General features: G+C 41.6%; 1 protein-coding gene across 6 annotated transcripts in view; it reads left to right on the top strand.

Moving 5' to 3' along the window:
* Window positions 1–1,560: 1,560 nt before the first annotated feature.
* Window positions 1,561–22,825, top strand: part of MFSD1 (major facilitator superfamily domain containing 1) — a 36,348-nt gene continuing 15,083 nt past the window's right edge. For 3 of the 6 annotated variants that reach the window (XR_012587532.1, XR_012587533.1, XM_074591259.1), the window contains exons 1-15: window positions 1,574–1,756; window positions 1,849–1,901; window positions 2,047–2,159; window positions 2,525–2,567; window positions 3,126–3,193; window positions 4,035–4,143; window positions 5,312–5,414; window positions 6,160–6,258; window positions 7,065–7,176; window positions 8,211–8,267; window positions 8,891–9,047; window positions 10,126–10,223; window positions 10,539–10,651; window positions 11,132–11,179; window positions 12,631–12,691. Coding sequence is in view for 3 of the 6 variants with exons in the window: in XM_074591259.1 (XP_074447360.1) it covers window positions 1,594–1,756; window positions 1,849–1,901; window positions 2,047–2,159; window positions 2,525–2,567; window positions 3,126–3,193; window positions 4,035–4,143; window positions 5,312–5,414; window positions 6,160–6,258; window positions 7,065–7,176; window positions 8,211–8,267; window positions 8,891–9,047; window positions 10,126–10,223; window positions 10,539–10,651; window positions 11,132–11,179; window positions 12,631–12,691 (1,397 nt within the window). In the remaining 3 variants the exon portion in view is untranslated. Of the gene's footprint in view, window positions 1,757–1,848; window positions 1,902–2,046; window positions 2,160–2,524; window positions 2,568–3,125; window positions 3,194–4,034; window positions 4,144–5,311; window positions 5,415–6,159; window positions 6,259–7,064; window positions 7,177–8,210; window positions 8,268–8,890; window positions 9,048–10,125; window positions 10,224–10,538; window positions 10,652–11,131; window positions 11,180–12,630; window positions 12,692–15,146; window positions 15,954–16,148; window positions 16,264–16,528; window positions 18,055–19,570; window positions 19,905–20,016; window positions 20,494–22,825 lie in introns of those variants that run through there. The other 3 variants (XR_012587531.1, XM_074591257.1, XM_074591260.1) reach the window with 3 other exon arrangements.

The following is a 22,825-nucleotide window of genomic DNA, read 5'->3' as shown; positions in this document are numbered from 1 at the left end:
TCTTTTTCACCTGTGTATATAAACTACCTCCCTTTAATTATGCCCCCTATGAAACTCAAGGCGATCTGCATGGCCATGCATTACCTTTGAGCTCCCTCAAGCGGCCACGAAACCCTCAAGTTTGTTGCATGGCTGCTTTTGCAACTAAGTCTTGCAGTTTAAGACCATGTTTTTAAGAGCAAATATAGTAAACTGAAAGAGCTGCTCTGATTTTAAGGAATCTAGACTAGTTTAGGACAGTTGAAAATGTGACCCCATAATTTGAAAACATAGTTCTCATTTAACAGAGCTGTTAAAAGATACATATTGAGTGAAAAGTAAGTAGTTTATGCCCAATAGTAGTTCGCAGCATATGCACTACAAGCATGCGATAACAGCATGTTTTGAAAACTTATTTTTTATTTTCTTGGGTGGTTACTGATCAAATTAATACAGAGTAGCTGGAAAGTGGACTTCTTCGTTTACAGCATGTCAAGTAAAATGCAATGCTTTTCTTTTTATCATCCTAAATAAATCCTTTGGCTTAAATAACAAGTATTTCTGCCTTCATTAAGAGCATATTTTAATCAAAAAGCACCATCTGCCACTTGAAAATGTGCACACAGGATTCAGGTCATCTTTGGTGTAAGAAGATAAAATTTGACAGAAGGATGGACATTTTTACAGTGAATAAATAGCTTTTTCAACGGTTTGTCTAAAAGGGAAGACCTTTTTGGACCAAACAGCTCAAGCAAAATGACTTTAATAGCTGAAAGGAGCATAACAGAGCAATTTTACAAGCTTTTACATTTCCCTGTATGGTTATTGTAGGGCTTATTGCAGTCTAGATCTTTAAGCTTTTTTTTTTTTTTTCAGTTTGCAAAAGGTTTATTCCCCTTGAACATCTCAAGCAAAATACTAATATAAACCAATGAAGCCTGGCCATGCAAGGAGAGAGGCCGGTGAAGCCGTGGGGGAGGCAGGGGCCCGTGGGGGCCGCAGCGCTGGCTGGGGTAGCTCCTTGTCACTTCCAGCGCCAGGCAGGGCGCACACGGAGCCAGCAAACTGCCCTCCAGGAGGAATAAAACTACCTCCCGCGTTTTCCGTTTTAAAACAACCGGAGGCGAGAGAGGCACCCTTCCTCCGTGGAGTTCACTCACCGTTTGACAACAGGCCTGCCTTTAAATTCCCTTTAAATACAAAAGGAGGCTATAGGTGCTAATACCTGAAATAATGCCCTGCCAGCTGTGTGCCTGCCACACCGATTTGCCCGTGCCACAATGCTGGGCACCCTTTGTATCGCTAATGCCCTCACCTGACCAGGAGACCAGTTTAGGGATACCTTTCTGGGGGATTTTAAGGAGTTTTGTGGTACCGCTACGTTCCTGTTTTAACTCAGAAGCCTCATCAGTTGCAGTATCTGACGCTCGGGATTTCACACGTCTCACCTGCGTGAGTTCCCGGTTCCTCACAGACCCTGAGGGGGCCGAGGGCCGCCGCCATGCCGGCGCGCGCGCCACGCTGCCATGGCAACCGGCCGCGGCGCACTCTGGGCCGGGCCCACCTGACGCGCGGGGAGCCCACGTGACGGCCGCTCACGTGACGGCGGCAGCGATGGCGGCGGAGGAGGAGCGGGCGCTGTTGGGTCCCGCCGGCCGTGATGATGGCGATGGCGGCGGTTCTCCCGGCCCCCCTCGTACCCTGCCCGCTGTCTGCGATCCTCGACGCCTGCCGCACCGCCTCCTTGTCCTCGCGCTCATGTGCTTCCTGGGCTTCGGTGGGTGGTGGCGGCGGCGGCGGCAGCGGGAGGGGGGTGCCGGGGCCTGGGGTGCTGGGGCCGAGCTCTGAGGCCTCCTCTTCTCCTTGCAGGCAGCTACTTCTGCTACGACAACCCGGCGGCGCTCCAAACGCAGGTTCAACGGGTGAGTGGCTGCCTGGGGCGGGAAGGGGGTCACGGAGACCAGGGAGGTTCGGGCCAGGTCAGAAATTGCACTTGTTTCTACTTGGATACTTATTCTATGTCCCTGTAACTACTTTTTTTTTTTAATTCCCCCCTTCTTTATGTAGGATATGAAGGTGAACACAGCCCAGTTCATGTCACTCTATGCCTGGTATTCCTGGCCCAATGTGGTTCTTTGCTTTTTTGGAGGTTTTCTGATAGACAGAGTATTTGGAATACGGTAAGTGTGATGCTGGCGTCACTCGTGTTCAACGGATGGTAGACTTATGGTGCATGTGAAGTATAGCTTTTATAATACAAAGTTTTTTTCAAATTGTAATAAGCTTCTTCAAAACATTTTTCACACAGTCTGGGAGTTTCCACTGGTATAAATGGGCTTCCTTCCTTTCATGGCTTAAATAAAGTGGCCTCAAAAATGCCAGCCTGTACTACTTCCTTAAAAGGAATCTGTCAAGCTGTAGCATTTATCATGGAGACGTTTTATTGCATGTCAGCCTCCCCCTGTTTCCTTGCTGTAGGTTTAATTAGTGTTTTATAGGAAAATAAAGTGTAGCTATGCGTTAAGTGATTTTGTTTTTCTTACAGGTTGGGCACTATAATATTTAGTATCTTTGTTTGTGTTGGGCAGGTAAGTGCAAATGAGAGGGTGGAGGATGATGTGTGTTTGGAGCTTCTCTGCTAGGGGTGGGGAAGAAGCCCAAGTGGCTTCATGTGTAGTAGCGTATGTTTCAGCTGCGGGTGGGCACATGAAGAGAACTGAAATGGGAAAACCCTGAATTTTATTGGGGTACTTGGGAACAGATGGGGTAACTGGGAAACGAGGACCTTGAAAGATGAGGGAAATAAGAATGTGAAGGAACCAAATGTTTTATCTGCTTGATGTGAAACTACTATGTAGATGTATTTGGGTAGAGTATGATGATAAAGGTGAAGCATGACTTGAGCCTATGGAGGTGTTTTCTGAGTGTGGTTTCAGGGTGGGCTAGGTTGGATGTTGTGTAGCCAGCAGGATGATGAATAAGGCAGAGGGAGCAAGGACAAAAAGCTAGGAGTAGGAAGTGTGTGTGAAGTATTTCTGCAGGTCTGAGAAGGGAAAAGCATTTTTGTTTCTCTTTTGAGTGGGTTCTACTTTGTTCCATACTTCAAATATACAATAATAATTTTTCCTCAAATGTTTATGTGGCAGGTAATTTTTGCCTTGGGAGCACTACTTAATACTTTCTGGCTGATGGACATGGGCAGATTCATATTTGGGTAAGTCTAGAAGAGTATGGTATGTGCTTTCGGAGGTAAGGACTGTCTGTGTCCTAGAAAACTGCTGCCATGTTTACACTCGGAGACAAAATTGTTGGATTTTGAGGCATCTGTAAAGTTGAGGTGTGCAAGATCTTCAGTTGTATGTCCAGTCTAACTTAAAGTTAGAAAACAAAAAAATAGGACTTTGCAGATCTTACTGAACTCAGAAATTATGAAACTACTGAAATAAAGACATGCAGTAAGCTGATAAAACCATGATAGTCCTCCTTTTCCTCTTGATTCTTACTTTCCTGAGTAAAAAGAATTCTTAGCAACAGCATATGCAACAGGGCTCCCATGGTGGCAAAAATGAGAGCAAATGTCAGAAGAAATACCTCAGAGTTGTGAATGTGCCACAGCATAAAAATGTTAGAAAATCTGGCCAACTGTATTGGGGTGCGGGCAGATGATTCTGTTAAATTCAGATTCCAGGGAAGATGCCTGGATTTGGTTTCATTTGTGTCAGGATCTATACCACCTGATTCTTTAATGCAGAAGAGAAATGAGAATCTGCTGCCCATTGATTTAATTTCTGTAAACAACCAAAGGCAATTATAATCCCTCCTAAACTATTTAAGATACCTGGTACTCTGAATTATTCTTAAGATGCTGCAATTCTCTTTTGCTTTGTCTTTAAGACTTCTACTGCCTTGCATATATGCATTAAATCTACCTGTACATAGACAAATTTCTCTGAAATACTGTCATCTTGGTATTGCCAGCAAGTGATGGACTGCTTCCGTGTTGCTTTGCATGTCGCAAGTAATGTGTTTTCTTTTGTGCCTGCTTTCTTTTTTAGAATAGGTGGAGAGTCCTTAGCTGTGGCACAAAACACATATGCGGTCAGTTGGTTTAAAGGCAAGGAATTAAATCTTGTGTTTGGATTACAACTAAGCATGGCGAGAATTGTAAGTGGACAACTGTATAGCTTTAATTCATAGACTTTTAAGATGTGTGGCTTGTCTTGGCAGTGAGATGGGTGGAAAATAGCATTTCTAATGCTCTCTAGGGAGTTTTAGTTAAAAATGGATGTTAAATTTGAAATGTTAAAAATTTGTGGTGAGTAGACAAAGGATGCACAAGGAAATGAATTAATAAGGTTTCTTAGAATCAAACTTCTGAAGAAGCCTGGTGGTGTTATTAGTGTAGATTACTGGGTGGGACAGTCACAGCGCTGCATTTCATCAGACATTGATTCTTGGCATATTGTAAAATGTTTCCTTAACTGAGTGCAGCTCGTGGCTCGGGGTCTTAAGTGCAGGCTCTGGTAAATGAGTTGGGATGGCTACTTTAAGAACTCCCGTCTTTATCTGCTGTTGTAAAGGTGGTTTTGTCCCTGTTGCTGGTTCTGATAGGAAATGTGTGACAGCATCTGAGCTGTGCTGTTTTGATTTGATACAATCCCTTAAATTGCTGCTAGAGGTGGGTTCACACTAATACACCAGCCTGCGAATGAAGAGAGTGGAGACATGCCTCTCCTGTTAGGGGTCCTCATCAGCCTGTGGTATCTTGAACCACTGCAGGTATTTGCCTTGGTAAAAGAGGGTTAGCTGGTCATAGCTGGGTCTGGGTTTGTGTTCAGGCTGTTGCTAATTAGCAGTTGCCTTGTCTCGGCTGAACTGCAGTTGGCTCTCTGTTGTTAGCCATGATATCGCAGCCATGGGTCTCTTCTCTAGGGAGGGAAGGGGGGAAAAAAGAAGTGTTTCTTCCTAGTGCCTATCAGGTAGGAATCCTGTTTGCTTTAACATGTGGTATTAAATTCAACTCAGTTTATGAGGTAATGCAAGGTATGACGTACGTTTATGGTGCTTCTAACATCTCCAGCGAGACACTGTTAGCATTGTGTAAAATGTCTGTTTGTGATGGTATGTTATTGTTGCAATGGTTATTTGTTAGAAACACTGACGAAACCAGCAGCGAATACTTTTATCATTGTTGCTGGTGATTTGTGTTCTCTGTATAGCATCTTACCTGTTAGTTTTTAAACACCGTTCAATAAGCAGTCTGCCTGATGTTCCTTTTTGATCCGTATAATTGTGAAATACGTTATTCTTCACATGAGTCTGTTCTGCCTAGGGGAGCACAGTGAACATGAATATCATGGGATGGATGTACTCTAGAGTTCGAGATCTTCTGGGCTATACTGGTCCCAGTACTCTTGGGTTAACCCTCATGATAGGTCAGTAATATTTTAATTGATGTCATCTGCTATTTTAGGCTTCTGAATTTGAACAGCATGCATACATGTTAATGATTTCTTACTAATTTGAAAGTAGGGCAAATATATTTGAGACTAGGAAGAGCAATTCAAATACTGTTTCTATCAATGGCTAATATTCTTATGTAGAATGTGTGACTACTGCATCTGATAAACTGCTGTGTGAATTTTTTTTGTGGTTGCCAAATTCAAGTTTGTATCTCATGGAGATGAAACGTTTCACATGCTTTGGGTAAAAGACAGACTTGAATAATTTTCTGAAAGGCATCATGTCAAAGCTTGTGCGTAGTTGTCTGATGTAAAAGTGAAATTTCAACTACTGTCGGATCCGCGTTCCTTTCCTCCAGAGCCATGGGTATTAAGGCCCTGGTGCTGGTAACAAGGCCCAGGTTTTGTTTCTGTTATTACAAGGTACAGATAAGGAGCCTGGCTGGGCCGAGGGGGAGTGGTGGTGGTGGTGTTTTAAATAAAATAAATGTGGCTACATGTTTGTACTCTATTTCAAGGCAGGTGTCTCTGGTGTGGCAGGTTTCAGCATTTACACCTTGTTCCTTGAGTTGTACAGCTATTGAGTCTTATACTTAAGACAAGCCAGTGCTAAACTTAGTCTGTAGTAGATATGTAAACGTACGCTACACTAGCTGTGCTTAAAAGCCAGATTACTACTTGGCAATGCGACATGTTTAGTTGTTGTCTCTTCTTTCAGGTGGCATAACATGTCTCTTTTCACTGACCTGTGCATTAATCCTTGCTTATCTGGACAGGAGGGCGCAGAAGCTTCTTTGTAAAGAGCAAGGGAAGACGGGTGAGTGGTGTGGCTGACCCTGCCTTGGGCTTCATTCTGACTTCAGTCTTTCATTCTGGAACAGACCCTTCCAGTTACTCTATGCGCTGTGTAGGTTTGCATTTTCTGTAATTCAGTGGCTGCCCCTTAACATCTTTTTCACAGTTACAGCTTTAATCGGAACTTTTAGTTCATTTTTATATCAATAGGAAGTTTTACAGTTTCAAACACCAGTGTACAGGCAGATGCAGTATCATTTGCTTTATTTATAAAGCATGTGGAAAGCCTCCCAGTTCACATCAATTTGATCTGTGCCATTACAACTGGTACCTTTTTTTTGTTGGAATTGGTCTTATTTCCGTTAATAGATGTGGAAGAACATGCAGCTCTTCTCCATCAGTGTGTGATGTTTTGAGTTTTCCCTGTGGGAGAATTTAGACCGATTAAAAATAAACTAAATTTGAGATCCAAGTAAGAGCATATAACGTGAAGCCTCAGACCTGAATTTTGCTAGCTGATTAAACATTTCCTTGAAAAAGTGGTTTGTATTTAATTCTGCTGCATAATACTTTCAGAAGCTTTAGAGAACTTGTACATCCAGCTTAACGTGGGAGAGACAATTTGTTCTTGACTTTGGCACTGTTGAGTTAGGACTTCTGTATTCTTAACCGAATCTCACTTTGTAAATTTTAAATGAGAGTAGATAAATGTCAGGAATATATGCTTTAGTAGTGACTTATGATCACCTTAATGTTTATTCACTGAATAAACATTATTCAGATACGCTTATGCTGACTGAAGCAATGTTGTCTCTTGCCCCACTCCAGGTGAAGTGATTAAGCTGACTGATGTGAAGGACTTCTCCTTGTCCTTGTGGCTTATATTTGTAATCTGTGTCTGTTACTATGTAGCGGTTTTTCCTTTCATTGGACTCGGAAAGTAAGTCAGTCTCACTTATGCAGCTATTCCTCTTGAATTTGCCCAGGGTTTAACTAGCTACTTGTAAAGGGAGAGCTGAAGGCTAGTATTTAATAATCCCAGATGGCTACGGAACCACTGGTTTCCCAGCGAGTCTGTGCTGTTGTTTGTCACTTCTTCTGTGGCATTGTTTGCTATACAAATTAAAATTACTCTTATAGTTTCCTTACGTGCCGAGCTTTGCGGGAAATACCGTTGGCTTGGTATGCCAGCTCAGCTTGGCATAGGCTGAGTTGTCAGAACTCAAAAGCTTAATGCGTGTTCCACTTCCTGATTAAAACTTGATACAGACTTAAAGCATGGCGTGAGTTTTCGTGTAGAAAGCTGCGGACAGCTCTCACATTCAATTCCTTTCATACTCCAGCTGTTGACTGCTGGAGTGTCTGGTAGGGGCTTAAATGTAGTTACAACTTTGGACTGGAACTCTCCTACTGTGCTGACTTTGGTATATATGAAGTTGAAACTTGAACCATTCGTATGTAGTTTTCCCTTTTGAACCACATGACCTGATCTAATAACTCAATCAGATGGGTTCTGAATACACTTGGAATTAGAAGGAGATCTCTCGAGCTTAATGCATGTTTTACGTTGAGTGAGATGGAAAAGTCTGAGATGACTCAGAGAGACCTTACAGTCAGCAATGTAGATGCCTTTTTTTTTTTTTTTTTGGCTCGTGAATGTATTCCAGAAATTCTCACTTTTGTCTCTTACTGTATGCTTACTGCTAATGTCTTATTGTTGGGTTACATGCTGGTTATGTACTTTGGATGTTTTCCCCAAAGTGTAATTTGAATAGTCCTTAGACAAAAATTTGTAGAGTCTGATAATAAGCTCCTAAATGCATTATAAATGAGGATCTGTGATAGCATGTTTACGTCAAAGCTATATAGGTATATTTAAGTGTTAACCTGTAAACTAGGTTGTTGTGTCTTTGTCTAGCTTAATTTTTCTTTCATGTCATACAAGTATTCATTTTTCTAAATCGTTTTTTTTAGGGTTTTCTTTATTGAGAAATTCAAATTCTCATCTCAAGAAGCAAGTGCAATTAACAGGTATATTGTGGTTGATTGTGCTACTGCTGTGTTCTAGGGGCTGTATGTATCTTTGGGTTCTGACCGTATTTGGTCATTTATATTTAAGTGGATGGATTTCACGTGGCCCAAGGAATAATTGGGAGGTGTGGGTATTTGTTTAAATAAAAACATCTTAGATGTTCCCATTGAGGAAAAGGAAAGAAAAGGCTCTGTCTGAAGGGTATTATTTTGGTATTCGGTGATTCCCTTCTGAGTGATAAAACAGTTTAATAGCAGCACTAAATGAACTAAATTTTCCTAAGTTGAAGATGAATTTGTGATGGAGCAAAAAACCAAAACAAATAAAACCCAAAAATAGCAAAACACTTGCTAGTATACGATTCCAAGAGTTTGGAGTATGTCACTCTTTTTCCTTGGATGCTGAATGTTTGCATGTCCTTGGACCTTTTGGGAATTTCGAGTTCTGGAGTCTATTGTTTGGGGGTGGGGGGCGGGGGGAGGGAGTGGGTTGTATGTTTTTTCTTATGGCCTCACAGGTAACAAGGGAATATGGTGTTTTGTCTGGACACTTGTTTTGTCTAACACCTACAGCTATCCATGGCTAGATAGTGTTCAGTTCTTTTATTTTTATTCTCTTGTAGTATCGTGTATATCATATCGGCACCCATGTCCCCGGTCTTTGGACTCCTGGTAGATAAAGTTGGAAAGAATATCATCTGGGTTTTATGTGCTGTAATAACTACACTTGCTTCTCACATTATGTTGGCTTTTACTTTCTGGAACCCCTGGATAGCAATGGTAACTAATTCTCTGAGACTTATAGCTAAACATGATAAAATAAGAAATGGTATTGATTATTAATTATTCTGCATAAGTTGCCATTGTCTTCTGGCTGGTTAGGTAGTCGTCAAAACCTGTTTTCATGTCCCTGACTTTAAGAAGGATTTACTATGTGAAACTGAGTTTAAAACTGAAGACGATGAGAAAGCAAAGAATGCATAATACAGGCAAAACTAACGTGAGCTGTCTGTGGCCTAAAGATAATGCTTCAGGTTTTGCTGTTTGTGGAGGGAGGCGGTAGTTATGTACGTGTGTTTTGAAGTGGAAAATACTGGCTGCTGCAGCCTGTAGCAGTAATTCTATAGTTGTTTAGTGCAAAAGGGTGTTCATCTTCGTAGGAAGGATGGGATTAGACCAGAGGGCTGTATGGAGTGGCAATTCCTTGTTCCTTCAGAGGTGGCCTCAACTTGTCACGGTATCTGTGGTTTGCTGGTGCTCTGTTGCAGAGGTCTGCTCTCGTGCTTCATGGACGCTCCTTACGCTAGCTATTGCTAGATTACTCTGCTAGGTGCTCCCTTTTCTCCTAAAACAACTTCTTTTGGTGTAGTTCTGAAGCTTATTACTATCACTTGAACAGTCTCTAATGTGCCGTATTGGGTAGTAGTAAATGTCAATGAAAATCTTTGTTATCAGTTTCCCTTTTTAGGGCAGATTCCTTGAAAAATTGCTCTTGAACTAAGGTTTACAGGCTTAAACATGGTGCTCACCAGTGTATCAGTGTTAAAAAACAGGATCCTTGTTTTTCAGGTATTTTCCTAGTGACAAGTTGCAGCATTGATCTTTTTCTCTGGGTATTCAATTCAAGCTCTTTACTTAATGCGAATTAGATAGGGCCATTCCTGGAAAAAGTTCGTTCTCCTTCTAAATATGCATCTGTGCGTATTTATTTGGAATGATATTGCAAAAAGTGTTACTTTAGCTGTGTTTTTTTTTTCCTCTTTTGGGAAAAGGGGAAAATCAAAATATTAATTTATTAGAACTTTACAGCAAAAATGCATCTTGTCTAACATCTGTTTACTTGCTTTTATTTCACCAGTGTTTGCTGGGAGTGGCTTACTCATTGCTTGCCTGTGCCCTGTGGCCCATGGTGGCCTTTGTTGTTCCAGAACACCAGCTGGGAACTGCTTATGGCTTGTAAGTTCTTAAATCTGTCTGTCTGTGTTGCTCTGCAGTGACTGTGTCCTGATACTATTGAACCACTGAATAGCAAGCAGTTAATGGTTACTAATTCCTCCAAGTTCAGTCTAGCAGGAAGTCCCGTGTAGTTTCAGGATGTGTGTGTGTGTGTGGTGGATGCACAGAAGCTTCTGCAAAAACGTGTAGTCATGACTCTGTCACATGTCATAACAAATGGGGGGAAGTTAATCTCGTCGTTTGTTCAGTGCTGCTAATGATGTTTTCTTTAAAAATAAGTTTCTACACAGTGGTAATCCTTTGTTTATGTGTTAGTATGCAGTCTATCCAGAATCTTGGTCTAGCAATTATTGCTATAGCAGCTGGGATGATTCTGGACACAAGAGGATACTTGTTTCTTGAAGTCTTCTTCAGTGCTTGTGTTTGCTGTAAGTACTAAAAACATTCAAAATGGATTCTGTACATTCAGAAAGCTTTATTAGGCTTTTTTCCTGTAAAACAGTAATAACTCCTCTCTTACAGTTAGATAGAGGTTTCAACCGGGGCAATGTTGAAAGTAACTCAAACCTGGTGAAGTGTTTTGTGGTTTTCTTGAAGTGATTTAATGTAAGTAGTTTCAGTGTTTTGAAAAAATACGAAGAGTGAGTAAAAGGGTGGGTGAATGATACTCTTAAAGGCTATGTTTACAAGGGCTGTTATTGATATAACTAAAACTAAAATAACCTTTTCTGAGTTACTGTGCTACTTACGAGCAAGTGGAATTTTCAGAAGCAATTAAGAGATGCTGCTCGCAAAAATCTCCCTTCAGTTACAACTATCATGAAAAATCTTTGTCGTATGTTAAAGCTGCTGTTCTGTCGCTGTTGGGAATTTCTCAGCTAAAACAGTTCCTTTTTTTTTTTTTTTAGTGTCACTAATAGCTGTGGTCATGCTGTATTTCGTGAATCACCTCACAGGTAAGTAAGTGTTTTCAGTTTCTCTTGATATATTTTTTTAATCATAATTCTTGAAATTATCAAGCTGAACTGTTTACAGGTGGTGGTGTACGGTCCTGTGGCAGGTGCTATAGCTCACGGCTTTGGTACCAGGAGCATCTCTTGATGAGGCCTTGTCCTTGTAATATCGCTTTTGTAGGTGCTGCAGTGTGTAATTCCCTGAACCTTGCTGTGACGTTAAATCTCATCAGCAGGGCAGTGATACCTGTTCTGTTCTTTTAGATGACCTGAATAAATGTATGGCATATTCTGCAGCTCTTTCTAAGCTGTGTCTCAAACTTGACTGCACATGTATCTGCAAATATAAAAACTGAATTCTGTAGACTTTCCTTCAAATAGCAGTGTTCTTTCTCAACTGTTTTTTTTTGAAGCAGTAACTACTGAAAGGTCTGGAAGGGATATTAATTTGTTTCTTTCAAAGTTGTTTCCTCTTTCTTTAGTTTTATGGGGTGTTATGGTGGGTTGTAGAGAAACTTCATTGTTACTCAATAGAAAACTGGATCAGGCTTGAGAGCTTAATTTGGGTCCTGATTTTGCTTGCTCGGATGATTATGAATACATTGCTCTTTCTCTTTACCTCAGTTTCTACTTTCATAAAATGACTACGCCTTTGTCAAGTGCACTGACAACTTCTGTAGTGAGGTGCGATACTGTAACCGGTTCTTTTTTAAAGATTCCAACGTACAAACCGGAGCCCACACAAATGAGGGGGAGGGGGAAAGGTTAAGTCTGCTTTATTGTGAAGCCTTGCTACAGAAAAAAAACCCAGTGAATTCAGCTTTATTGCGAAGCCTTGCTAACCAGTTCCCAATTGTCCCAAAAGTTACTTCAGAGAGTCTTACCACCCCGTAGATCGTAGTAGCACCACTGAGCAGCAGGATAACGAGGAGCTGCATCAGTATGGCAGAGGAAGGGAAGGCACAGCGTGGTCAGGGTGTCCCCTGTATCTTCAAAGTGCACTCATGTCTCTCTCTCTGTCTCCCCGGCCTGAAACAGCCCCTGTATATCCTGCACCAGATTGAGTGGAAAAGTACAGGCTAGAGTCGCTGCACGCGTGGCCAGCGCATGCAGTGAGCCTTACCGGAATTTACCAGACTCATGATCCAGCTTTGCTAACAGCGGCTGCCTGATACCTGACTACACTGTTGTACTCCCTTCTTGTTATCTTCTTCTCCGAAGGTCAGGTTCTCATGGATACACACGTAGTTTTTTGCAGCAACAGTACTGAGGTCCTTTTTCTCAGCACTGGGTTTGGTTCAAACCCAGTTCAGTATACTGGGTTTGATTCAACTAGGAATTTTCCATCGTGCCTCACTCGGACCATCCTCTATTATCCCTAACACAGATACCAAAGATATAATGCAAAAAGACCAATTTTAAAATTTTCAAAGTGTGTATTACTTCTGTTGCAGGTGGTGATCTCAACTGGTCTGCAAAGAAAAGGGAAAAACTGCAAAAAGTAGCTGCAAATGAGTAAGTATAAAGAACAGCGTCCTTATGAAATGTTTAACCTGAAATAATTAAGTAGGGTACAGTCTGAAGTCAATCTCTCGTAGCTCTGACACTTTTATTGAATGTTATTTTCCTTCTTACCAGTTAGTAGTAGGATTTCGTATTCCTGCCTCCTGTGGATAAATAATTAGAGGAAATAGCCATTAACCAGGTGTCTTTTTCTGGCATTTTTCCTCGCTATTTTTCTTTATTTCAGTAGCCTTCCAACTAAGCAGAACTGAAGTGTGTTTAAAAAGTGTTATATCGCTTATTTAAAAGTGTGCTTCATTTATATGAAGCGTTTATATGGTGCGTACCTGACCCAGTCAGCAGCAAACATTACCTGGGTTTAATGTCAGGTAATGCATGGACCAGTCTTTTTAAGTGTCATTAAAAGCTACATCTCTCTTCAGAAGAAACTACACTCCAGTCACTTCCCCTTCAGTTCCAGCTTGCTGCTCTTGCAGTCTTATTTAGAAGTCTTAATTCAGCTTGTCTCTGAAAACTGTGGCTTGAGTTTAAATTGCAGTGCTAATGTGAAACTCAGTTTGTGGTCAGATCTGTGTCATTAATGTTACCGATTACAGTGAAGAGTTTCCATTTTTTAGAAAGCAGATGGGGCAGGGGTATTTCAAGAAATTGGAATCCACTTCCTTTAAAAGGAAATGGAGTACTTGAGGTGAGCTTAGGGCAGAAGCTATTGAAATAAGCAAGTTTTGATAGTTCAATTAAGCAAACTTCATTCTGTGGGAGACTTACATCCTGCTTGCCTCTCTACAGAAAATAAGGACAGTGACACTCTTCAGAATAGTAACTTAAAAAATTCTCTTCCTTGGTCTTGACAAAACATTGGTGCCAAGTTAAGGGTCCATTGCTGTGCATAGCCCTAACAGCTGGAATCAGGTACTCTTGCTTTTTAGGAGTGTTTTTTGAGCAAATGTGAAGGTATCAGTCACCTGCTGTTGGGACATCCCAAGTTCTAGGGCACTGGATTTATCCTGTCTGCAGAGCAGAAATCTTACTTCCTTTTTTGTTTGCTATCTGAGAATGCTAAATGAGGCATAAAGCTCTCGGTGGGTATGGAATGCTGTACGAGAGAGTCAAACACTGGGTTAGTCTTACAACTTTCAAAATAGTTGCCTCATACTGGTGGAAGAGGGAAGAAAAAGCATTGTATGGCAAAGTCCATCAAGAGATGTCACCTAAAGACAAAACGAAAGACCCTTCCACTCCGGCTTCTCTGTTAGCTTCTCTGTAGCTCTGTTCTCTGTAGCTTCCCTACTTAAATGTGTAGAGAAAATGCTTTTTTTTAAGTAGACATAATGTAAAGTCTGTCCGTCACACTGAGTTTGGGCAGCTTAGTTTGTCCTGATGACCTTGTTGAAGATACTTCTTCCAGTAGTGTCTCAGCACCCAAAAAATTGTGTTACCTTTTCCTAGTTTTAGTTAGTGCTGAGAGGCTTGAAAATGTGTGCCTTGGAGAATGTAATATCAATGGGGATGAAGTCTTGGCTAATCTATTGTTTTATTATATTTAAAGGAAATGTTTAATTTGCTTAAGGGTAGAACAAGTCTAAGAAATTTTGTTTTGGTGAGATCGTGATTGAGAACTGTTGGAGAGGGCAGAATGTACGCATTTCACGACTCTAGTCATAGTTTAACACCTGTCATGTGTAAGAGTAAGTCAATATGCAGCAAGTCACAGCTTTCAAGACAACATCTGTAGAATTCAAGCCGCATGTGAACAACACGGCATTTTCCTTTTGAAATGCTTTCTGTTCTGACCTAATTCAGCTCAGCGAGTCTCTTCAGATCTTGAAGTTCATTTGCCTATAATGTTGTCGGAATTCTTTACTTTTTAATAGGTAACTGTATTTCGCCTGCAGATATCATACATCTCGCAGCATATATATAAATTAATTCCAGATAAATACTTTGCTAACAAGACATCTCATATAAATGGGCTTTATGGGCTTCTGTGAAACTGGACTGTGTAATGTTGGTATGATGATAATTAAGTTATTCTCAAAAAAACCCACCAAACACCTGTCAACAAGGTCTAGTCAAGTGACTTGCAGGGTTTAACATGGTTTAGTTTCTCGTCCTAATTTGTGGGCTTTTTACACGTTGGTCTTGAGGAAAGCTCAAGGAAACTAAAACCTCACCAGCCCTGATGAGCATGCTACCTTACTTGTGATAAGCATCATTCTCAGCCGAAAGCAATACAAACGCAACAAAAAAATCCTTCACCTTGTACCCAGGAGCAAAGGAATTCTGTGTCCAAATAGAGCTGCTTTTCAATCAGCCTGGCCCATGTGGGATGTGTGTGACACTTCCAGTATTTACTGTGAAAGGTGGCTTTGTATTGGTGTATGCTGTGGGATGTAGTGTCTTAGAACAATATTTTCAGTAATTTTTATTACAATGTTTCTTGCAGAAAAGAAATTTGAATAGCAAATATCATCCAGAAGTGGGGAGCATTTGATCAGCATCATGTCAACTTGAAGAATTGTAGTGTTTAGTTTGGTGGTCAGCACTGGACAGTAGTTCTTTGGAAAAGAAACTTAACATGCTGGGATTTACAGTAAATGGCTAAATTTTATGCTTTGTAACCAGTTTTAAGTAATGCTAAATCATCTTTTCATTTGAACAGAGTGGGTTTACAGGGTTTTGCACTGTGTTTAAGCTTTGCCACTGGAGAGGGTACCCTGCAACCCAAGGCATGTTTGCATGTTTGTTCATCTTGAGATCAAGATTAGTCTAAAGTGTCTTTGTGTGCAGCGCTACCGTTTTGGTGGGGGTGGAGATTTCTTAACGTAACGGCATTTTATGTTCTGTAAGGAGGCTCATTGCTTTACAGAGCTTAGAAACGGGTCACTGTTATTACCTTTGTCACACTCTTAATGCAAACCACTGTCTTAAACTAAGTGTATTTAGAGCTCTCTTGGGTCCTGTTTGAGACTTACGTGGAAAATGAGCGACAGCGCTCTGGTCAAATATTGACTCTTTTGTAGGAGACTGCTATTAATTCTGAAGACTGCTGAGCAGTCTTTTATTTGCATTTTTGACGACTGATTATTTTGTATTGTAATCTTTATTTTAAGGAGTGAAAGCTTGTTTAATAAAGAGATAGTAAAAACTGTTACAAAAGCTCACTGAGCATGTTGTAATCTGTGAAAATCAAAAGGTTTATCTTTCTACCGAAGTCTTGCAATCTAAATAAAAGGAAACTGCAGAAAACAGCCTCACCCTTTCTTTACACTGAATTAGAGTAATCCATACGCATCTCGTAGTCTCTTTTAATCTCATATCCTGTATTCATCTATAAACATTACAACCTTCTAGTTATTAAAAATAGAACTTGTGTGCGTACGCAAGATAAAGTTGCTTGGGTTTGCACTCCTCAGTGCAAATATCTTAAACCAATTTTCTTTTCCAGAGTGGAAGAACAAGAGAGACTCAGACGTCAAAATGAAGATGACTTGGCTAAATTACAGCCAAAAGCTGATGACTTTAGTTTAAGGAATAAATACCTCTCCAGACTAGGCGCTCAGGTATTAATAACAAAGTAGAGGTATTAATAATGAACACTAGAACAATGAGACGTTTATTTTAAGAACTTGGCTTATTGTTTCAAATAGCTGGCAAATCAACCTCTGATTAAAATGCTAAATGCATGCTTGTTCCCAGAAATGAAGTATCACCAATGGTAATTAGAAATCTAATGAAGAAAATGAATCAATGGCTGGCGGATGAAATAAGTTGAGGAGCAGGCTTCTTATGATGCATGATTTTTTTTTAATTTTATTTTTTTTGCAGCTACCAGATAATTACTCTTCCTATTTATCGACAATGGTACACAGAAGCGTGTTGAAATAGCATCTTGCCCCGCTTGCAAATGCAGAAACACATTGAAGTTCCTGGTACACAAAACTTTGCTTCCAGTACTGAGAAGTACCACAGCGAAAGCAGAGTGATGCACCATACTTTTCCGCAAGCATAGATCCTATTTTAAAAATACTTGGCTTAAGCTTCCCCTCCGCACCGTGGGTAAATAACACAGATACCAAGGAAGGACCACTGGCTGTTTATTTGGCCCCTTGAGCTATGTACTACACCCTCCTGTCTAAAATACTCAGTGAGTAGCTCGAGTCGATAGCTAAGACTTGATCTCTTCAACGATGTCTGAAATGTGAAAGCTTTTGTTTCAATAATCAAATTGCTGTGAAATGAGCCTTGGGGTAGGTATGGGTTATTTAGCTTCTCAGGTTGAACAACTCGGTTACCATGTCGGAAATGGTCTGTTCCATTTTTTCTTATAGAAAAATGTAAGGAAAGGCTACCTTTTTATTTTGGTCCTAGCAAATATTTCAGAGGAAACCAAACTATACAACAGTCAGTGTTACAGTTCAAAAAGTGCCAGCCCTGGAATTTAATCCCGGGTCGCAGGCTTAGCAATAAACCTCATGTAAGTCCTGATTAATGTGAAAATTGATGTATTTTTAAGAAACTGTGAGTAAAAATGATGAAAAGCATTAAATGCAAGAACTGAAGTTTGGCGTTCAGTGGAAAAATGTTCGATTTCATAATGAAACTCAAAGCTTTTCCATAATTTTAGTGGAAGCGGAATTTTCAGTGGAAGGCTTGTTGCTGAATAGCTAGCTACTAGCAACTCCCGTGGAGTGCTTTTTCCTTCGTTTCTGTCAATGATAAAGGCTCACTTACTTAGGTAATTGGACAAACTATTCCTAAACTAAGCTAATCTTATTTTAAAAAGCAAGAGCATCTGGCTTTTTGGAGCTGCTGTGCAAGTAGAGATTAAGGCACACAGGAGTGAGTGAGCTTTCCTTGGCTGCCTTCAGGGAGTCCTTGTGTGCCACAAAATGCTTAAGAGCCTTTGACGAATTGCTTGATAGCAGAGAAAGTAGTTTGTTATAATAAAAGTATTACGTTATACCTGTAACATGGGGTTTTTTGCCTACTATAATTTAAGCAGACCTTCTGGAACTCATGATCTTAAGGTCTTTTTCTTTAAAGATACTTTTCAGTGGAGATTTTTTTTTGTCTTCATGAAAGACTAAGCCAGGACTATTTTGGTTAATAGTTCTGTATTCTGAAGAACAATCTAGGAAAATGAAGTGGCAGGTTGTGAACTGTGCTGGGATGTGGTACCCTGAGCTGTCATAATTTTTATCGTTCCTTTCTATGCTTCCTTTGAGAATCAAACACTATCAGCTCTGAGACTGGTTGATGCAAGATGGTTTATTTTTCCTTGTAGACTTGTGCATTCTGGGTCTTTTTTTTTTTTTTTTTTAATAAAAGCTTTAAATGGATATTGGCACGTGTATTTTTCTTACCTGACTTCTTAGTGATGCGTTGTTGCCCTTGGTGGTTGTTGTTGCGTTTGGGTTTGTTTTTTTTTTTTTAAAGAAGCATGACTTCTGCTTTCCCCTGAGAAATACGTAGAGTTTCTGGGGAAGTATATCTTTGAGGATCCAAAGGCAAAGTTTTCCCCAGTTCCCCGCACTGATGGGTTGATGCATTTTTCTTTCTTGCGGAGGGAGGGAGTTAGATTCTTGCTCTTCTGTTGCTCTTCATCTCCTTCAGCTAGCTGCTTCTCCTAATTCTGATGTGTTGTGCTTGTGGATAACTCCTCTGCTGTTACCTGCGGGCCAGCGTTTCACATGTGACATGACAGACAGTAACTGTGAACTTAATGTCTTGTTGAAACTTTATTTTCAGTTCCGAAATTCCCTGTACCCTTGTGCATCTTGCTAAAGTACTGTGGTGGACTTCTGTAAATGATGTAACTTCCCGCGTCAGCTCAATTCCAAATGCCCTGGCCTTTCCTTTCTGAGGGATTTCAGCCCCTTGATTTCCTTTACCTCCATTTTTCATTTGTGGATGTGCAGCATAGGAGCCATCTGGCTTTTGTGGCCTTATCCCCCGATAAATTTCTGATAGGATAGAGCCGCCTTCTTCCTATTGCCAGCCTTTTTAGTCTCACTGCTGTGTTTGTGCTTCAGACTTTCAACACGTGCTTCATAGGTTCAGGTCGATCGTCAAGAGGAAAATGGATTTTTCATTTTTTTTTTAATTCTGAAATGCGGTTTCTCTTTGATAGTGAAAATCTGGTTGTGATCATTGTGGGAGGGCTACGGCCAGCAGCTACAGCAGCGAGCGGGCTGCCCGCCTTGGCTGGGGAGGGGCTGTTCCTTGGCAGTATTTGTGCGAGTCCTGTTTGCAATGAATTTGGAATGGCTTGAGCTGTAAGCTGCTTATCTTTGTAAGACTGCCTTTTTCCCCGTGCGAAGCTTCCCTTAACGGCTTCTAACCCACAAGCCAAAGAAGCTGTTGGTACTTTTTTTTTTTTTTTAAATACAGAGTTTCTGGGTTGGGCTCTGCTGCTGGACTGCAGTGGTCTGGCTAAATTCTGCTAGTGGATATGCTCGCTTGCCTGGAGCGGTTTACAGAAGAGTTAGTAAATATGGTAGCAAGCAGTGGTTCAACATGGTATTTTATCAAATTTATCTGGGCAAATTTCTGAGGGAGGTGTAACTTAGGAAGAATACAAATAGCGTTACCCATCTGTATTACTTCTGCTGCTCATGTGGGGTACCCCCAGGCATGGGGGACACCCAGAGCTGCTGTGGCTTTTGGGTGGTTCTGTTCCTTTCTGTTGGGTGGGGTGTTTGTGGTTCTTTGATGTGTTGTTTCTTTTTTCTTTCTCCTTTTGACGTCTTTCCTTCAAGGAATCATTGCTGGATGTTTCAATAGGCTTTCTCATTAAAAAATTTAGTTTAGTCCACTGAGTATGTTAACCACTGTAGCTGCTCTCTTGTTACTTTTCCTGTTGTGCAGATGGTCAAGCAAAGAGGCAAAGCGGAGCTGTTGAAAATGAGCCGCATCTGAGTAAGGTGAAAATCTCTGTTCCTAATATGTTCACGCTGTGTTCTGTCGGACGGGGCAGATGTGCATTGGCGTGAATGGGAAGCCAGAAAGCCCTAGACTTAAGTACACACAGCATGCTTTCATGCAGACCTCTTCAAAAGGAAATGTTTAAAGCATAGAAATACTCTCTAAATATTTAAACTTCCTATGCATATGAATCATGAAGTATCTCTTTCAAACATTCAGTAATGGAGTGGCTGCCCAAGTGACCCTGCGGTGCTCCACATCTCATGGTGTTCTCCAAGTAAGTATGCAATTGTTTTTGCACATTTGAAATTTTTTCATAAATACTGGTCACTAGGAACATCGTTTCTGCCATAAAGATAGTACTTATCAACAAGCTTTTTATCCTCCAGGAAATTTTGTAACAGCGACAGTAGTGAACTCTTCCTCATCCTGAACGCTCCAAGCAGCCTGTCTTTGAGGTGGCCGCAGAGCAAGCCAGCAGGAACGGTTTTGTTTGTCATTACCCGTGAGGGACTGTGCTGAAACCAGCTCGCGTGGCCCCGCGAAACAGCTGTCAGAAGTGGTGGATTTCAGTTGTTACCAACCTCTGCTGAATTTGAATCAACAGATTGGGAAGCCAAGCTGCTCTGTCTCGTTGCCAAGCCTCCGTCTGCTGAACGTTAGAGAAAGAAATAGCAGCAGCCTTGCCTGGCTGGGTGGCTTCATCTGGATTCCCTGGTTGAGTTTGCCCGTGTTACTGTGGTTACACCAACCATGCTCGGGTAGGGACAAAGCAAATGCACTTCTGCCCAGAGTTCCGATGGACGTGATCTGGCACATCTGAAGTAAAGGGTTTGTTTTATTTAAATAACAAAAAAAATGTTCGTAAAAATAAAAAAAAAAGTCAAAGTAGTTCTGTCTGTTTTGTCTGGGCTCTGGCTTGTGTCAGCATGTGTAAAATTGGATAGCCGAAGCAGTTACCGTGTCCTGGCCATCTGGTCTGCCCTTCTGAGGGAAGCTGCCACTGCTGTTGCAGAGATGACTTGAAAAACATTTTTATTTTTATCTTTAATTTTGAGTTGGGTTTTTTTGCCAAATTCCTTAGAGTTGAGTATTATGAAGAGGTTATGAACAAACGGGACCCGGTTTCTTGGCTTTTCCTAAGCTCGCTTTCTCCCGCCCTGTCTCTGCTGCTTCTTAGGCGTATACCGTCACTGCTTTTCTACTTTTTCTCTTTTTTCATTCTGACGCTTATGTGGATGCAGTCAGTCAGTGTCGCAGCTAGATCATTTGTTGTCGGCCTCTAAAACAATTCCTCTTATTCTTGTAGTTTTTTCTAGGTCTCATATGGCTGGCAGCTCCTGAATAATTGCTGCTCCCAGTTGGCTTGAACGAAGGTGTGCGACTCTAGTGTGGGCAGCAATGGGTCTGCAGTTGTCTGTAGCTCAAATATGGGTTTGGAAGCAATTAGCACTTTCTAAGAACATCTCAAATTGTATTTCTGTTATGGCACTTGCTGAGGTCCTTATCAGGTTCTTGCACATTAAGTTTTGTACAGATAGTCAAAGCTTGTTCGTATCCCGTAGTGCCCACGGCATTTAAATAAAATGTAATGGGGTTTGACATTGTGGGAGGGAAGAAATCAGAAGCTCTTCATTCCTCTGAGCACCAGGTTAGCTATTTTATTGAGCTGCCTTTGCAGAGAGAACAGAACGTTTCTGAGCCAGACCTTTGCCTCAGTGACAGTGAATGTGCCGTAGGTGTGGCGTTAAGATGTGACCATACGGACAGTGTGTTCACATTTTTAATTGCCGTATGCTAGGCAAACCGGTGCTTCTTGGCTAGTGAACTCCCCGAAAACTTTGGCGGCTGCTGCTGTTGTGATCTGCATCTGAAGGTGCTGTGGAGAATCACTCTGTTACCTTTTCTGAAATACGCTACACTAAGGTAAAGGCCTCTCTTCGTAGCGCATTCAGTGTGAATATTCCTGGCTAGCAGCAGAAGGGACTGCTGCCCTTTAGCCAAGGTGCTGCTGTGATGGACCCCACCAAGGCAGCAGTAGCTAGGTGGTAATTGGCCTTCAAGTAGCTTTTTGAAGTACACTCATAGCATTTTAAAAATTCATTACCTAACTCACGGCTGGAGATGACTGCTTACCTCTGCTCAGGTGTCTTCCTCAGTTATTCACTATGATTTTTCTTTACAGCCCTCTTCACAACTAGAAATGATGTATATGCCTTTTGGAAAAGGTGCATTTCAACTTTATTTAGTCACACCTCGCCCAGGAGACGATGGCAACTTGCCCCTCAGTCCTTCATAAAAATACTTCCTATCTTCACCCAAATTTGTCCTCACTGCAGTTTGCCCTCACTCTGAGAGGGTTGTAATTGTACTTTTTTTATTGTTGTTGTTGTGCAGGTGAGTTTTATGGCTCTTCTCCAAGTCTCATACCCAGTGAAGGGGAACAAATCTGCAGGAACGTACTTTCTTGGCAAGGGGCAAGTCTTGCTGGGGCATCTGTCCCCTCTGTGTTGATGGCAGGCCTGGCAACAGGACCTGCCTTGGGCAGCCTGAGCTCTAAGGTGAGCCTGGCTCTGTTAGTTTGACCAGAAAGAAAGTAGAGGGAGGGTTTTCATGCAGCTGTTGAGGTCACCAGTGACCTCCAGATCTTGTAAAGCAAACTCCAGCGCTGTAGGAGTTGGCGCTCAGCTACCTGGTACACGTGAATGAAGAGGTGAATGCCGTGGGTGATGTGAAATGGCAGTGAGCAGACAGCAAAAATCCCACAGAACCAGGAGAACGATTCGGATCGACTTGGCTGGGGCGGCACTACTGGTGGGGTTGGTGTCTCCGGTGTGTTGGGTGAGACTTCTGATCATCAGACAATAGCAGACTAAAGTGATAAGGAAAGGAAAGAAGAAACCAGATGCTGTAGGGGAAAATAGCTGCTGAGGTTCTCAGGGCTCGTCATGTCATAGCGGATGATGTGGTTATTGATACCGCTGGTGTGAGCATAGATGGAGGTGGGCAGCAGCTGCAGGAACACCGGTGCCCAAGACGCAGCCGCGCTGGGTCCAGCAGGGTAGGAAGCTGATGGGGTAGCAAACGTCTAGAAAGCGGTGGATGCTGATGCAAGTCAGCAGCAGGAGGCTGCTGTACAGGTTGGTGTAAAACAAGAAAAATACCCATTTGCAGAGCAGCTCTCCAAAAGGCCGCGTG

Source organism: Larus michahellis, chromosome 6 (genome assembly GCF_964199755.1).
Source record: "Larus michahellis chromosome 6, bLarMic1.1, whole genome shotgun sequence".
Classification (NCBI taxonomy): domain Eukaryota; kingdom Metazoa; phylum Chordata; class Aves; order Charadriiformes; family Laridae; genus Larus; species Larus michahellis.
The sequence above is the reverse complement of the archived record's forward strand: the minus strand, read 5'-3'. Positions and strand labels throughout refer to the sequence as shown.